The sequence below is a fragment of the Podarcis raffonei genome, chromosome 2 (assembly GCF_027172205.1).
Source record: "Podarcis raffonei isolate rPodRaf1 chromosome 2, rPodRaf1.pri, whole genome shotgun sequence".
In the NCBI taxonomy this organism is placed as follows: Eukaryota; Metazoa; Chordata; class Lepidosauria; order Squamata; family Lacertidae; genus Podarcis; species Podarcis raffonei.
Window position 1 is genome coordinate 108,699,048 of NC_070603.1, and position 16,591 is coordinate 108,715,638.

Here is a 16,591-nt window from a genome sequence, read left to right on the forward strand (position 1 = left end):
CATTTGGGTACAAATATCCAAATGCAAAATACCTGTACACACACCTCATATCAATTTTGTACCTACACACATACACACTTTCAATTCCCATTTTTCACAGCAATATGTCCACAAGCTGGATCTCCATTCTTGTCTGATCACATTTCTGTGTATTTCTGAGAGGCTGCAGTATAAAAGATGTACCACTCGCATCTGATATGAGGGGTACAAATGTTGTACTTTGGAATCTGTATCCAAATGAGAGGAAATATAGCCGAGAGAGACAAAGATATTGCTAAAACATACTAGAAGCTATATCTACGAAGTAGTTTTAAATGGTATATGCATTTGGGTCTCCTACATTCTGTAAGCCTAGGCTCCAGTATCCATTCAGAATATATAGTAACCTGATAAGGGAATTAAGGCAAGTCAAAAGCAGCTGTTGTATTAACCGTGTTGAAGCTTAGTATTGTGTGTTACAGCCAGAGAGAGTTATGTTGACACTAGAAGGGCCAAAGACCCAAGTCCAACAGAAGAACAGATATAATTTAACACAGGCGGAGCACAGTGTTCATGTCCCCAACTCGGAAGAAAGGAAATATTTTTGACACAAATTTGACACTAAAGAGAACAAGGCGCTTGTTTTCTTCCGCATCAAAAAACCCCACAGTTCCTCCTTCATAGTCCAAACGGATTTGAATCTTTTGGGGGTGTTTACTTGGGTTCAGAATGGTCGGGGGCGACGTTAAGGTTTTGTACTGACCGTTGTTAAAACCCACAGCCATGATTCCCTCCTCAGGGACAATATTCAGATGTCCTTTCCTCTTCACAGATTCTTTGGCTACACCCACAGCCCAGAAAGTTCCTTTGCTCACATCCACTGTCCAATGATGCTTCCCTGAGGTGAATCCTTGACAGCCAAGCACGCAGCGGGTGGGGTCAAATCGTCCGGTGCTGTAGGGAAGCTCCTGGCGGACAGATCCCCATGCGACAGCTTTCTGACCATCAAACACAACAAATCGAGGGTGAGCCGTCATGGGGTCCAGTGTCACGTTCTCTGTAATAAATAATAATAATAATAATTTATTATTTATTATTTATACCACACTCATCTGGCTGGGCTTCCCCAGCCACTCTGGGTGGCTTCCCAAAAAATATTTAAATACTGTAATACATCAAACATTAAAAGCTTCCCTAAACAGGGCTGCCTTCAGATGTCTTCTAAAAGTCTGGTAGTTGTTGTTCTCTTTGACATCTGATGGGAGGGCATTCCACAGGGCAGGCACCACTACCGAGAAGGCCCTCTGCCTGGTTCCCTGTAACTTGGCGGCCCTCGGTGCTGGACCTCAGTGTCTGGGTAGAACGATGGGGGTGGAGACGCTCCTTCAGATGCAAGAGATCAAATGCAACTGTCAGGCATGGAGCCAAGCTCCGTGAACCTTTCCCAAATGCCACTGTATAAAACAAGTAACTGTTCATCTGCTGCAGATGGTTGTTTCTGAAGGCGGCCTATTTATTGAGCATTCCTCCTGATCTGAGACTCGCATCAGTCTCAGCCAGCATGGCTGGGAACGAGGAGAGTTGTGGTCCAACAATATATAGAAAACCACAGGTTGCCTCTTTTCTTTTTTTAAATACAAAAAGGCATGAATCCATCTTTACCGTGAGATATCCAGAATCTGTGGGGACTTACCATTTATCCACTTTTGTTCATCCAAAGTCTCTAGAGGAAGAAAAGGAGGATAAGCATACGCAAACTTCTGTGATTCGTTAATGTGTTATATTTAGCAACAAATGAACTTCGTATATTAATACACCATTAATTCACATGCACCATTCTAAAGCCTTAGGAGTATTATCACTTTGGAAATCTACAGCTACCCAACTGCACTTCTAATTTCTCTCTCCTTTGTAGGCATCAAGCCTTGAAGCACACATTTACAGCAATGATAGTATTATTATTATTATTATTATTATTATTATTATTATTATTATTAGCAGATAGCAAGTAAACTATCAAGCTCACAATATTGTAGCCCTATGGATCCAGGCCATCATGCATTAAGATCCTTGAAATCAAAGGGACAAGTTAGTCATCACAATCTAATCCCAACAATTTCAACCACTAAAGAATGACTATGTTATTCTGAATCCAGCGCCCGTATTTTAATGGTGGGTATTGTACAAAGGTGAAATGTGATTGGGACAAGTGTTCACTGATCGCCTGGAAAAAGAGCTAAATAAGAACAACAGTAAAATTTCCACCTCAACAATCAGCTTCAGAAACCCATTTAGTACCTCTGAATTTCCTGAGTTTGCCCTGCAGTGAAGCACTCTCTTTGGAGAATTCCTGAAGCATTGTACTGAGCTCCGAAGAATCAGGTGGAGTAGGAAACTGAAATTTGCCCCTCTTGCACCTAGAGGTTTGACAAACAGGAAACCGCATGAAAAGAAATCTTTATTCACTTGCAGCTTCTCAGAACATCAGGCGCAGAATGCATCTACATAGTGTAAACAGCTGGCCAAGCTGACGGAAGGTGAACTACAACCTTGGCCAATGGATTTGCAACTTAGGGGTTGGGGTTAGGGGTGTGCTAGGGGCACATGCTAGTGAAAATTCTACTCTAGGTAGAAGGGGAAGGATGCAAGAAGCATCCCGGTGGATCAGACCAAAGGCCTATGTAGTCCAAGCCCAAAGATGGAAAGTGAGTGAGATCCCTAGTTAGGAAGGTTGGCAAATTAAGAATTTGTGGAAGCAGCAGGTTTAACTTATAGAATAAGAGAGCAAGAAGAATCTTTATTCAAAGAGGAGTGGAATCCCCCCCCCGAATATTTAGAAATTAACTGTACAATTGAAAACACTGGTAGTATCTAGATAAATTCAACAGCACGGTAAATATTTGAAGGATGCAAAATGGAGAAACGATTAGATTGGTTACAGTAAAATATGCAGGAACGGTAGGTAAGTAAAATGAACCATGAAAAGCGAAGGAGGTTAAGTCCATTGTTTCATGGCATGATGTAAAATGTTTATTTTGAGATGTACAAACTGGGAAAAATAAATAAAAAATGTTGTATATATAAAAAAGGCAGCATTCCCTCCTAAGCAGATGATTTGGAGAAGGCTGCCACCGGGACCATGAGCACAATCATGCTCTCCCACTCAGACATACAGCTTTTGACCCTGGCATGCATGCAAAACATTACTAGAATTGCCTTTTGCGAAGGGTGGAGAAATGGCAACAGGAAGAACGGCCTCCTACCTGTTGAAGATACTTCCAATATCCTAGCGAGGAAAAGAGGAGACAAGAAAGAGAGGTTAGGTCATCCAGTCCAACACCTGTCATATTTGGAATTAATTTCTACAGGGGTTCATCTTATATCCTGCCTTCCTTACATCCTAAAACTCAAAACGGCATTCGTAGGTTTCCCTGGTGGCCCCTAATCCAGGCACTGACCAGGCCTAGACATGCCCAGCCGCCGAAAGGTTGCTGCATCAAATACCTACTATTTTCCCAGCTAATTTTGCTTTCAATCCTCAAAGCATTCGTTTCAGTTTGGCGGCATTAACAAACCAATTCATTCAGTCTCTTTGTGGATCTATAGCACAATACCTACTGCCTCGCGGGATATATTTGGGAGAAGAGAAACCTAAAGAGTAAACCAGGGGTCAGCAAGGTTTACCTCGCCTGGGCCGGTTCACTCCAGCGGAGATCCCTCCCTTGGCCAGATTGCGCTCACATGTGAGCCCGCAATTTCTGCGCAGATGCAATTTCCGGCGCCGCGGAAGTGAGTCCCCGTACCGTGCCAGTTTAGTGCAGCCCGCGGGGACTCGCCGAGCGGGCAGCTCGGTTCGGGGGTGTCTCATGGGCCAGTTAAACAACCCCCGTGGGCCGCTTGTGGCCCATGGGCCTTAGGTTGCCGACCCCTGGAGTAAACCCTACACAAATCGGAGTGGAGTCCCTAAGGCACCTTGCATGCCTCCTTCTGGCAACTCCTGCAGCCAAGCAGGTGCCAAACGTATTGCTCTGCTTTCCTTTCCTTTCAACCACATCAGTAAGGCCGAGACTGGGGGAATCTTGTCGTCTGGGCAGCCCAGGACCTTCATACACACTGCCCGGTTTGACTTCACCCCCAGAGACGCACTCTCGAGACAGATGGATGCCAACAAACAACACAGTACAGGCTAAGATCTTGCTCTGCTGAGGGGGAAGAAGGCCCTGCTTTGGACACCCAACACCAGCAGAAAGTCAGGTCGTCTTTTTCCCCAGGTTCAAAATACTGGGCTTCCAGAGATCAGGAAAGGTGTTAATCCTGCAAAGATGCACCACTGGAGGAATGCAGCGAGAGGAGCGAGAAGGCCAAATGAAGAGGAGAATGCAACCAAATGGGAAATAACTAGGAACAAGAGAGCCAGTGTGGTGTAGTGGTTAAGAGCGGTAGTCTCGTAATCTGGTGAACCAGGTTTGCGTCTCCGCTCCTCCACATGCAGCTGCTGGGTGACCTTGGGCCAGTCACACTTCTCTGAAGTCTCTCAGCCCCACTCACCTCACAGAGTGTTTGTTGTGGGGGAGGAAGGGAAAGGAGAATGTTAGCTGCTTTGAGACTCCTTCGGGTAGTGATAAAGCGGGATATCAAATCCAAATTCTTCTTCCAAACAAAGGATAGCTGTCCTGTGCCATATCAGGCCATTGATCCATCCAGCTCAGTACTGTCTACTCTGATTGGCAGCAGCTCTCTGAGATTTCAGGCAAAGCTTCCCCTCAGCACAGTCCTACCTGGAGATGCCGGGGGCTGAACCCAAGACTTTCTTCTGCATGTGCTATCACTGTGCTACGGCCCTTATATAATGACATTCAATAATAATAATAGTAATAGTTATTTATACCCTGCTCTCCCCATCCAAGGCCGGGCTCAGGGCAGCTAACAACCAATAATAAAAACAAGTTGAATGAATACAACTTAAAAACAAGATTAAAATACAACATTAAAACATTAAAATGCAGCCTCATCACAGGAGGAAAAAAGAAAGAGGGGGAGGGAATCAAATTGACTCCAAGCCAAAGGCCAGGCGGAACAACTCTGTCTTACAGGCCCTGCGGAAAGAAATCAGATCCCGCAGGGCCCTGGTCTCATGAGGCAGAGCGTTCCACCAGGCCGGAGCCAGAGTTGAAAAGGCCCTGGCTCTGGTTGAGGCCAATCTAACTTCCTTAGGGCCTGGGACCACTAGGGTGTTGTTATTTATGGACCTTGAGACTCTCCGTGGGGCATACCAGGAGAGGCGGTCCCGTAGGTACGAGGGTCCTAGGCCGTGAAGGGCTTTAAAGGTCAAAAGCAGCACCTTAAATCTGACCCTGTACTCCACCGGGAGCCAGTGCAGTTTGAAAAGCACTGGGTGAATATGCTCCCATGGCAGAGACCCCGTGAGGAGCCTCGCTGCAGCATTCTGCACCCTCTGGAGTTTCTGGGACAGCTTCAAGGGCAGCCCCGCATAGAGCGAATTACAGTAGTTTATTATTTGCGTTACCTGCATCAGCCCACCTGGCGGCTCCTGACCCTTCTGCTCCAGCTCGCCAATTAGGGTGCTGATATGGGAAATCTCCTCGGAAAATTTAGCTGCATGCTCTTCCTTCTTCTTCTCAATCTCTATCTCCAGCTTCTGCAGCCGGGTTAACAGGAGCTGCTCTTCTTTCTCTAGCAACTGGCGGAGCTGCTGACATTCCAACACAAGCTTCTGCCTCTCGGCTTCAGTTTCTGCCTGATTGGGACAGGTGCAAACAGTGGGGGGGGGGGACACTGGTTTATTTATTTGTAATATTTCTTACCCACCCATAGGAAAGCACCTCGACACATGAAACACCATTTTGTGTGTTCCAAAGGTAAAGGTAAAGGGACCCCTGACCATTAGGTCCAGTCGTAGCCGACTCTGGGGTTGCGGCGCTCATCTCGCATTATTAGCCGAGGGAGCCGGTGTACAGCTTCCTGGTCATGTGGCCAGCACGACTAAGCCGCTTCTGGCGAACCAGAGCAGCGCACGGAAATGCTGTTTACCTTCCCGCCAGAGCGGTACCTATTTATCTACTTGCACTGGTGTGCTTTCGAACTGCTAGGTTGGCAGCAGCTGGGACCGAGCAACGGGAGCTCACCCCGTCGCAGGGATTCGAACCGCCGACCTTTTGATTGGCAAGTCCCAGGCTCTGTGGTTTAACCCACAGCGAATGTTTCTGCGAGAGGCATGGGTGTGCTTTGGCCCGCCATAAGTTGCTGAACTACAACTCCCAACATCCCTGGCTGCTGGTTGAGGGAAAGTGTAGCTCAGCAACATCTACCGGGCTAAAAGGTCCCTGCACCTGCTTTGTAGTGTCAAAATCCAGCTATTCCCCAGGCTGCTTCCATTACATATAATGCAAAATGGTGTTGCATGTGCTGCTGTGTCTTCTTCTGCAGAAAGAGAAGCTGACCTTGGTCTGGTGTTGTGAAACACCAGCTGAAATTGAAACTCAGCAACAGATTATAATTAGATGCTCTTGTAAAGTCGCTACTTTCAGAATCCAGCTGCCAAGGGCTAGTTCACAGCTGCACGAAGTAAGGTCATAACACTTTGGGGGACAATAGGTATCAACTTAATGCACCAGGTGGAAAGGTTTGTTTTTATAAAACACAGAACCACGTTGAAACATATAACTCTAATGTCTGAGGTTAAAGTTTAGCCCAGGGTCTTCCCAAACTTGGGTCTCCAGCCGTTTCTGGACTACAGTTCCCATCATCCCTGCTCACTGGTCCTGCTGCCTAGGGATGATGGGAGTTGTAGTCCAAAAACAGCTGGAGACCCAAGTTTGGGAAACCACCATTTAGTTGAAATTTGGAAGGTGCTCAGTCATGTGAGGTGACAAAGGTACCGTATTTTTCGCCCTATAGGACGCACTTTTTCCCCTCCAAAAATGAAGGGGAAATGTGTGTGCGTCCTATGGGGCGAATGCAGGCTTCGCGGACCTCTCCGCAAGCAGCGGGAGCGCTCCCGCTGCTTGCGGAGAGTTGCCTGCATGGCGAAGCCTGCGCGCGCTGAGCTCAGCGCGTTCAGGCTTTGCGGAGAGTTGCCTGCATGCTGAAGCCTGCGCGCGCTCAGCTCAGTGCGTCCAGGCTTCGCGGACCTCTCAGCAAGCAGCGGGAGCCAGCGCTGGGCTCCCACGGCTTGCAGAGAGCTGCCTGTTTGGGGGCTGGGGTCGGGGGAAGCTCGGGCGGGCCTCCCCTGCCCCAGCCCCGCGCCTGGGGGAAAAATAATTTCCCCCCCTTTATTTCCCCCCCAAAAAACTAGGTGCGCCTTATGGGACGGTGCGTCCTATAGGGCGAAAAATACGGTACTGAAAGTTTTGCTCATCTTTCAGCGGTCAGTAAGTTTTGGATTATGGAATGTCTGAACATGATGAGCTGGATATATGGATGTCACGATAAGAAGAATCGTAAGCTGATGTATTAATGTTAGGATTGGTTCACCAAAGCAAATTGAGAATTATCAAGTATCAATTGAGCATTATCCAGAGGAAATGTACACGTCTCCAAGTATGCATATTACGAAAGTATAGGGAATGTTATTTAGTAAGCATGAACAAGCTTTAACATAGATAAAAGTTGTGGGGATGTTTAGAAACCATAACATAGTATAGGCTCTGAGACTAATTTATGGGACAGTGACATATTTCCAGATAAGGTTCTCAGGCACTATATAAATATGCTCTGAAATTTGAGCAAGTCAGCTTTCTACCATCAGCAGCTCGCTTGCCTGCACCCAGGGCCGGATTTAGATTTGATGAGGCCCCAAGCCACTGAAGGTAATGGGGCCTTTTATATGTCCAGCTGTCCTTTGTCAACAACTAATTGTCACTGTTTTTTGTGTTGAATATATGCTATATGGTAATTTAAAACGTGAAACATTAAAACATTAATGAAAATAGATACTCAAAAGATTCACTCCTGTATACAAATTAATTGCTGTTATACAAAACCTGAACTGAACCTGCATCAATTCCAGGTGTACACTTTACTGAAGTAGATCCAAACAGCTACAGGTGCCCTGCTCTGAGCCCGGCTTCGGCTGGGGAGGGCGGGATATAAATAAAATATTATTATTATTATAAACCGATAGTCCTGAGCTTCTAAAAACTGGCACTCTGAATGGATAATACATGTAGAGCTGAAATTCCCAACACAGAAATGTAGAAACACCATATACAAATTAAAAACCAAGTGAAGATGTAATGGTGTTGTTAACTCCCCACTAACTTCCGATTGTGCTTCCACTTACCAGCAGATCCTGGCTTGGCTTCTCTGCATCTAATTTAAACGATAAAATCTTGTCTCTCTCTTCTTTCAGAGTTTGCAAGCAGTGATGTATTTTCTCCTAAGACAGATGTGAATAACACATTTTTTGAGCCATTCACCATGTCCTTCTCAAATAAGCAGCTACACATGCAAGAGAGAATTATTTAAGCTCAGCGCTGTAACAACATCTAAATACCATCAGACTGCAAATTTGCATCTGTGCTGTAGAACTAATCTAAAACTGCTCCTCCGGCATATTTCAGACACAATCTTCAAATAAGACCTATTTTCTTTCAGCCTCGCTGAGATACACAGATGCTGTTCATTTTTCTGGATTTGTGGTGCTCAAGCACCAGACAGGTTTTAAAGTTTCTTTCTTCATCTGAATTCCCATTAATCAGAAACTGAAAAAGCTTGCAGTAGCCAAGAGATAAGCAGTGCCTCCACTTTGCATGACAGATAACTACATCAATCCTTCATTTATCTCTTTGCATTTATAGCCCTCATTTTGCCACCCTTGAGGCATCCTAAATAACACAATTGTAGCAGGTTTTTAGAAGACATCTGTTGCTATGTATATTGCTCCCAAGAGAACCCAAATAAAGGGTGACCTATAAATACTGGTAAAGAAAAGAAAAATCTGTCCAAGGGAAGGACAAAATAAAACAACAATACTGTCTGAGAAGAGAACAGAAATGAACCCTTTCTTTTCCTAATGCATTGATTGTGCTTGTTGCTTTGGTGGCAATATTTTGGGAGAGACACCCTGGGATAAGCATCAAGGAATTATGGGAGTTTGTTGAAACAAACTTAGTCAGTTTCTAAGGTGCTACTGGACAATTTTTTTGTATGTTGAAAGAAAGTTTGGCCTATTTGAGTCTAGCCTATACAGTGGAGGCTTGGGTTGCGAACGTGATCCGTGCGGGAGGCACGTTCGCAACCCGCAGCGCCGCATCTGCGCATGCGCGGGTTGTGATTTGGCGCTTCTGCGCAAAGAACGATTTAGCTCTTCTGCGCATGCGCGGCCGCCAAAACCCGGAAGTAACCCGTTCCGGTACTTCCGGGTTTTGGTGCGTCCATAACTCGAAAAAACGCAACCTGAAGCGCCTGTAACCTGCGGTATGACTGTATCAGGAATGGGAAAATCTGTGGACTGCCAGAATAGAATTGTAGAGTTGGAAGAGACCCTGAGGATCATCTAGTCACATCTCCTGCAATGCAGAAATACGCAGCTGTCCCATATGGGCAGGCAGAGGCAAACTCCGGTCCTCCAGATGTTTGGGACTACCATTCCCATCATCCCTAGCTAACAGCGATGATGGGAATTGTAGTCCCAAACATCTGGAGGGCCGGAGTTTGCCTATGCCTGTATATGGGGATCAAACCTGAGACCTTGGTGTAATCAGCACTGTGCTCTAACCAACTGTAGCTCCCTTAGAATCATAGAATTGGATGGGTCGTCCAGTCCAACCCCTTGCAATGCAGGAATCTCAGCTAAGGCACCCATGACAGATGGCCATCCAACCTCTGCTTGAAAACCACCTTCATCCCTGGCCACTGGATGTGCCAGCTGCAGATGATGGGAGTTGCAGTTCAAGCACACCTGGAAAGTCACAGGGTCCTGTCTCCACAATCCCAGGCCTATAGGTCTTTAATGACAGCCTCTCTGTGAAATTAGGCAAAAATTAAGAAGCTGCACCAAGAAAGTGACGATTTGGGAGGGGCTTGTTCAGGGAGTTGCAAAGCTTGATCCCCTTGATTTAATACAGGCATGGCCAAACTCGGCCCTCCAGCTGTTTTGGGACTACAACTCCCATCATCCCTAGCTAACAGGACCAGTGGTCAGGGATGATGGGAATTGTAATCCCAAAACAGCTGGAGGGCCAAGTTTGGCCATGCCTAATTTAACACAACCTTGGGTCCCCAGCTGTTGCTAGACTACAATTTCCATCATCCCCAGCTAGCAGGACCAGTGGTCAGGGATGATGGGAGTTGTAGTCCAACAACGGTTGGGGACCCGAGTTCGACTGTTTAACATTAGCCGTTTGCAGGAGTGCTACCTTATTGAAGTACGTCGCACCTTCCAAAGAGACAGGAGGCAGATGACCCCAAATTTCCCAAAGATCTTATAGCTTAAAATAAGACAGTGAGGAAACAAGAGACGCAGGATTGATGGAGAAAGGTAAGAAGGCCTCTGTTCTCTGCAGACAGAGGATCCAGACAGCAGGTTAAGGGGAAAGAACCCTGCAGAGACCCTGGAGCGCTAGTGTCAGACTGGGCAGGTAATATAGTGCTAGACAAACTAACCTGGCAATAAGTTGTTTCATATGTACCAATACATTAATCCTGGTTGCTTTCCAGTTCTTCTAAAATGTCCCCACCCCCAAGAACCCCCACTGATTTGGAGTTTGTTCCCGACGAAAGAAGAATGGAGGATGAAGTTGATGGACTACGCAGAATTAGATAAATTAACAGGAAGGATTCGAAACCTGCGGGATCAGAGATTCTTAGAGGACGGGAGTAAATATATGAACTATTTGAAAAATAATTTTGATGAACAGATTACGCTAGTAGGTCTGCAAGAAGTTTTTTAAGGTGGATTATTTGAAATATTACAAGAAAGACTACGAAGAGAATTATTAGTTAAGGACAATTAAATGCAATATAGAAATTAAGAAATACAGAATAAGTGATAAAGAACGGAAAATCATCAGAGGTGTTGACAAAAGTCTAAAATATTGTATAAGATGAGAATATCAATCAATCAATAGATTTTATTGCATTAGCCGTGTGGCCATAGCATGATATACATAGAAATAACAACATAAAATGGGGGTGGGGAGGTAAAGGTAGATATCGTCCTGGGCAAATACTTACAGGGGGGGGAAAAAAGAGATAACAGAAGCGACAAGAGATTTAAAACATCGAGTGACCGATAATACAAAAACAAAAAGACAAAAAAACTGCTGAGGGTGGAGGAGGATCGTTAAAGGGGTCCTTCAACTCCTCAGATTTGTCCTAGCTCCATTGACCTTGTACAATAAAGCTACTTGGAACTTCGTTCGATTGTGCAGCGTATCGACTGCAGCTGTGGTGTTAAAAATGAAGTTAGTGCCGCTTTCCTCTTCATCACACTGAGCAGGAAGTTAGCTGTCATCTCGGTAATCCAACAATCAGAATCCTGCAAAAAAAGGGACACTATCCAGGGCTGGATTGGGAGATGAAGCTTGTTCATGAAAGGAGTTAAAAACCGAGATCTTTCATCTGTCCAGTTGGGACAGTAGAGCATTACATGTTCCATAGTCTCCAGAGCCGTGTCATTACAGGTGCATGTTCTGTTTGCGATGGGGACTCTGGAATAACGACCCGACAGAACTGCTGTAGGAAAACAGTTGAGACGGGCACAGGTAAAGGCCCTTTGCTTAGCCTCCGAAGAAATTGTGAAGCAGTATAGAGGGATCCCTTCAGGGGGAGGAATAGCTAGGGCTAGGCCTGAACACGGCCCTCTTGCATTGGCAGTTGTGTTAGAGAAGTCAAGTTGCTGTAGCTTCTTTTTAATTGAAGGTAGGGCCGCCGGACTGATACACTCTAATTTAAGAACAGTTTTGCAATTCAGATTGAAAAGAGAGCGAAGTTTGAGGTTAATTGTAGTTTTCCAAGGGGAATTATGAATATCTCTTAGGATCAGATTGGAAAAACCACCTCTAATTCGAGCATCTGATGCTAGTAGCTGGAAGCTATAGGAAATGGCTCGACTCCATGCTCGTTTTACAATTGAGAATATCTGTTGTATGACTGTTGAAGCTGATAGTTAAAAAATCAATAAAAATGTATTAAAAATAAGATTTGGAGTTTGTTCCATTGTTTCTTTTTTTAAAAAAGTAAGATTTTATTAAAGCTGTTTCCTAATACAATAAGGTAAAACAAACTACAGTGGTGCCTCGCAAGACGAAATTAATTCGTTCCGCGAGTCTTTTCGTCTTGCGATGTTTTTCGTCTTGCGAAGCACGGTCCATCGCAACTGCGCCTCTTCAAGCGGCTTTAAGAAAAAAGCGAACATTTCGTCTTGCGAAGCAAGCCCATAGGGAAAACCGTCTTGCGAAGCAACGCAAAAACCGAAAAACCCTTTCGTCTTGCAAGGCATTCGTCTTGCGGGGGCACCATTGTACTGTACATCAAAACAGAAACTGAAAGTGAAAGTAGAATCCTCTTCCTGTTTGGCAGTGGAACAGACTCCCATGAGAAATGGTGGGCTCTCCTTCCTTGGAGGTTTTTAAGCAGAGGTTGGGTGGCCATCTGTCATGGATGCTTCAGCTGAGATCCCTGAGTTGCAGAGGGTTGGACTAGATGACCCTTGGAGTCCCTTCCAACTCCAAAATTGCATGATGCTATGAAAAGTAGCTCTTTCCCCTTGTCTCACACAGAAAGTGGTGGACGCTCCCAGCTCTCACCTGGAGAGGTCTTCCCTTCCCTGCCTCTCCTTCAGGGCCTTTCGTGTGTGTGCAATCCTTAGACCCCCAATAACGGCTTCCCTTCCCTTCCTGTGCTCTCATTTCAACAAGCTCGGCTGTTAACTGACCCTCCCCCCCGAGAATCAAACATCATTGTTATTAGCAATTACGAAAAACATGATTGAAAATCTCCCCCCCCCTCCAAAACACACACACACACACAAGCCCCTCTCAGCCACTCACGTTACCTGGTAAACCTGAGCGGCCTCCTCTATAGGAATCACGCTGTGATATTTATGCAGCTTGGACCTGTCACAAACCACGCAGATGGACGTTTGATCGTATTCGCAGAAGAGCTTCAGCGGCTCCTGGTGTTTCTTGCAGAGTGTCTGTTCTCCCAACTCCTTGGCTCGCCGCTTGCTGAACTGCATGGCCAGCTCAACGATATTCCACAGGTGCCTGTTTGGCCGCAGGTTCTGCCAAGGGAAGGGTTTTCTGCATTGCGGACAGGAGAACACATTGGCAATGGAGCCTTCACAGCACTGGGCAATGCAATCCCGGCAGAAGTTGTGGCCACAGTCGATGACCATCATCGGGTTCTGGTAATAATCCAGGCAGATGGAACAGGTGGCTTCATCCTGGAGGCTTTTCTCTGGGTTCGGCGCAGCCATTGGCGTCTTCTAGCTGCAACGCAGAGGAACAAAGTTTAGTTTTGCTTACAGAGAGGGGTGTGTCTCCTTTTTGCAATCAGGAAGTGGTTGCCTCACGGGGAACTAGATTGCGAGGGAGGGAGTGATGGAGTGTTTGAAGGTGGTTTTAACTATTAGAGGGACAAACATATGTTCTGAATAGTTTCCCCGAAACAGTATCCTGACATGCAGAATGTTGACATGTGCTTTAATCTGGTTTTTTACTTACTGTTGATTTAATTTTTTAAAAAAATGCTTTAAATAATTGCTTTTACATATTTTTACTGCTTATTTCATTACGTTATTCTTTTTGTAAGCCGCTTACAAGTTTTATTACAGTAAATAATTGTAAAATAAATGCAGAATCTCACTGCATTCAACAGGTTGGCCATACTGATGAAGGACCCGCTATTAAAGATTTATTCAAGAAACCTGATCCTATTAAGTGTATACAGGGTTGCAGCCCGATGTCCCCTATCATACTGTATGCTGTTTAAAGATGAAGAATGGGTGTTTATGCAAGGGGGGAGTTTCTACAGAGTTCATACAACATCTGCATAAAAACATACAACAAATTGTTATGCAACATCAGCATAGAACTGTTGGCCCACCTCCCTTTAATCCAAATTTAACTGTTATGGAAGAAATCTGATGTTGCTTAAAACATTGCTGCCAATAACCCAGGTGCAATATCTGAATATTCTCATTTGCAATGCAAAACCGCCATCCGAAAGTCATTAATACTAAAGCCATCTGCACATGGTTAAAGGCAGATTATAAATTCGTCAGAACTGCCTCTAAGGCCTCGTCCACACTGAGCAGTTTTCCTCTTGTCTCCCTCCTTTCCCAGGGAACCACCTCTCAGCAAGCTTGAATTACCATTTGAGCACTAAAGAATGATTTTCCTGGGCTTTGGGGGCGGAGTAGAAGAGGCTAGATGACTCCTAAATCTCCTGGCAGGAGCCAATGCAATTCTGGGCTGCATCAATAGGAGTATAGCATCTAGATCAAGGGAAGTAATAGTGCCACTGTATTCTGCTCTGGTCAGACCTCACCTGGAGTACTGTGTCCAGTTCTGGGCACCACAGTTCAAGAAGGACACTGACAAACTGGAACGTGTCCAGAGGAGGGCAACCAAAATGGTCAAAGGCCTGGAAACGATGCCTTATGAGGAACAGCTAAGGGAGCTGGGCATGTTTAGCCTGGAGAAGAGGAGGTTAAGGGGTGATATGATAGCCATGTTCAAATATATAAAAGGATGTCACATAGAGGAGGGAGAAAGGTTGTTTTCTGCTGCTCCAGAGAAGCGGACACGGAGCAATGGATCCAAACTACAAGAAAGAAGATTCCACCTAAACATTAGGAAGAACTTCCTGACAGTAAGAGCTGTTCGACAGTGGAATTTGCTGCCAAGGAGTGTGGTGGAGTCTCCTTTTTGGAGGTCTTTAAGCAGAGGCTTGACAACCATATGTCAGGAGTGCTCTGATGGTGTTTCCTGCTCGGCAGGGGGTTGGACTCGATGGCCCTTGTGGTCTCTTCCAACTCTATGATTCTATGGATGCTTTCATAAAGTGGGACAAAGTTGGTTCCTTTTCCTCATTTGTTCGAAACTACTGGGCTGATGAAGTTATTGCCAAGGGCTGAGCCTGCCTTAATTACTTTGACTCTGTCTTGCAAAGCAGCATTTAGACGAAGCAAAAACTACAAAAATGCCTAAAGCCCGATCAGATAACATTATTATTCATTCGGTTTATTTGTGGCCCAATACAATATTTTTTAGCGTACACCCTGTGCATTTAAAGCACACACAGTGCCTATTTCTTTCCCCCAAAAGAATGTGGGAAATGTAGTTTAAGAAATTATAGCTCTGTGAGGGGTAAACTACAGTTCCCATGATTCTGGGTTTTTTGGGGGGGGTATACTTTAAATGCATGGTGCATATGCAGTCTATAGTTTTTCGACAGAGATATTGCTTCAGTGGAGTAGAAAAACCACACAATGTGTATCCCTAAGGAAAGCCTCTCTCTCCCCGCACCACAGTTAACTGTTTTATTAATTTTTAGTACTTTTTGACCCCACCTTCCTCCAAGGGGCACAAGGTGACAAAACATGCTTCCTTCCTGCCTCCCTCCATTTTAACCTCCCAACAGTCCTGCGAGGTAGGTGAGGCTGAAAGACTGTGATGGCTCCAAACCGTGACCAGCCAGGTGCCTGTGGGAAGCTCAAAGCTGGACCTGAACCTTTCCAACACTGTTTCTCTGGACGCCCACGAGTTCTAGAGCTGTGCGAGAGGGGGAAAAACTTTTCTCCATGGCATTAACAATTTTAAATGCCCATTCTTTCATGTCACCTATTCTCTGCACTAAAAAGCCCCGAACGTTGCAGCTTTTCCTTGTTAGGGGAGTCGCTCCTCCATCCCTTTGATCTTTTCCGAACCTTTCCCCGGCGCTCTAACCACTATACAACACTGCCACCACACTGTTTAAATTGGAAAAGCAAAACCTCTTAAGCAGACCACGCTTCGGACCTCCCGGGCTTTCTCCCATGGCTTTTCAGCTGTCCCATGTCCACCCATGTCGCCTGCAGCTCTCTCTCCACCCGCCCACCTACCTTGCTCTGCTCCCCTCTAGCTCTCGCCTGCTAAAATGCAGCGTCCGACCCCCGGGAATCATCAGCCAACCTGCAAGGCAAAAAAAGCCCGGCCCGGCCTAAGGAGAGAGCCCAGCAGCGGCCTAACTCCGCCCCGCACAGCGCTCCCAATGGAAGATCTCTGCCGGCTGCGTCAGCTCTCCAATAAGGCACCCATCTGGATTATAACAAACCAACAGAAAAAGGGAGCGGGGCCTTTAAAAAACTGGAAATAAGGAAATGAGTTGGGTTTGCTGCCACTAGGCAGCTCCCAGAGGTTGTCTCTTCCAACTACCACCAGGTGGTTTCCTTAAGGGAGAAGAAAGCAAACAGCTGTTTTCTGATTATTATTGTTGTTGTTGTTGTTGTTGTTGTTGTTGTTGTTATTAAATCGCTGTTACTTGCAGCAATTTTATGCCCACTGCTTTGCAAGGCTCTCCTGAAATAATTTAAATAAATAAATGTGTGTAAGAGGCATGGGGGGGATGTTCAGGTGCATTTTACCCCACCCTGGATATACAATGC

At 45.6% G+C, this 16,591-nt stretch overlaps 1 protein-coding gene across 2 annotated transcripts; it reads right to left on the reverse strand.

The window, feature by feature from the left end:
- Positions 1 to 491: 491 nt before the first annotated feature.
- Positions 492 to 16,416, reverse strand: LOC128408912 (zinc finger protein RFP-like). 2 transcript variants are annotated; one of them, XM_053378966.1, is made up of 8 exons: positions 16,049 to 16,416; positions 12,998 to 13,433; positions 8,282 to 8,377; positions 5,507 to 5,737; positions 3,243 to 3,265; positions 2,278 to 2,396; positions 1,673 to 1,702; positions 492 to 1,036 (listed from the first exon to the last, which is right to left on the reverse strand). In XM_053378966.1, exons 2-8 carry the CDS (start codon positions 13,418 to 13,420, stop codon positions 528 to 530), a joined length of 1,431 nt encoding a protein of 476 aa, XP_053234941.1. In that variant the 5' UTR covers positions 13,421 to 13,433; positions 16,049 to 16,416; the 3' UTR covers positions 492 to 527. The 2 variants fall into 2 exon arrangements, with proteins under 2 accessions (XP_053234941.1, XP_053234943.1); XM_053378968.1 differs by lacking the exon at positions 16,049 to 16,416 and adding an exon at positions 15,941 to 16,033.
- Positions 16,417 to 16,591: the final 175 nt, after the last annotated feature.

Excerpts from the sequence above, each read along its gene's own strand:
- LOC128408912 (XM_053378966.1), bottom strand. The coding sequence starts at position 13,420 with ATGGCTGCGCCGAACCCAGAGAAAAGCCTCCAGGATGAAGCCACCTGT. Across the intron at positions 5,738-8,281 it reads AGCCAAGCCAGGATCTGCTG|GCAGAAACTGAAGCCGAGAG; the intron begins GTAAGTGGAAGC and ends TGTCCCAATCAG. Across the intron at positions 1,703-2,277 it reads CAAACTCAGGAAATTCAGAG|AGACTTTGGATGAACAAAAG; the intron begins GTACTAAATGGG and ends TTCTTCCTCTAG.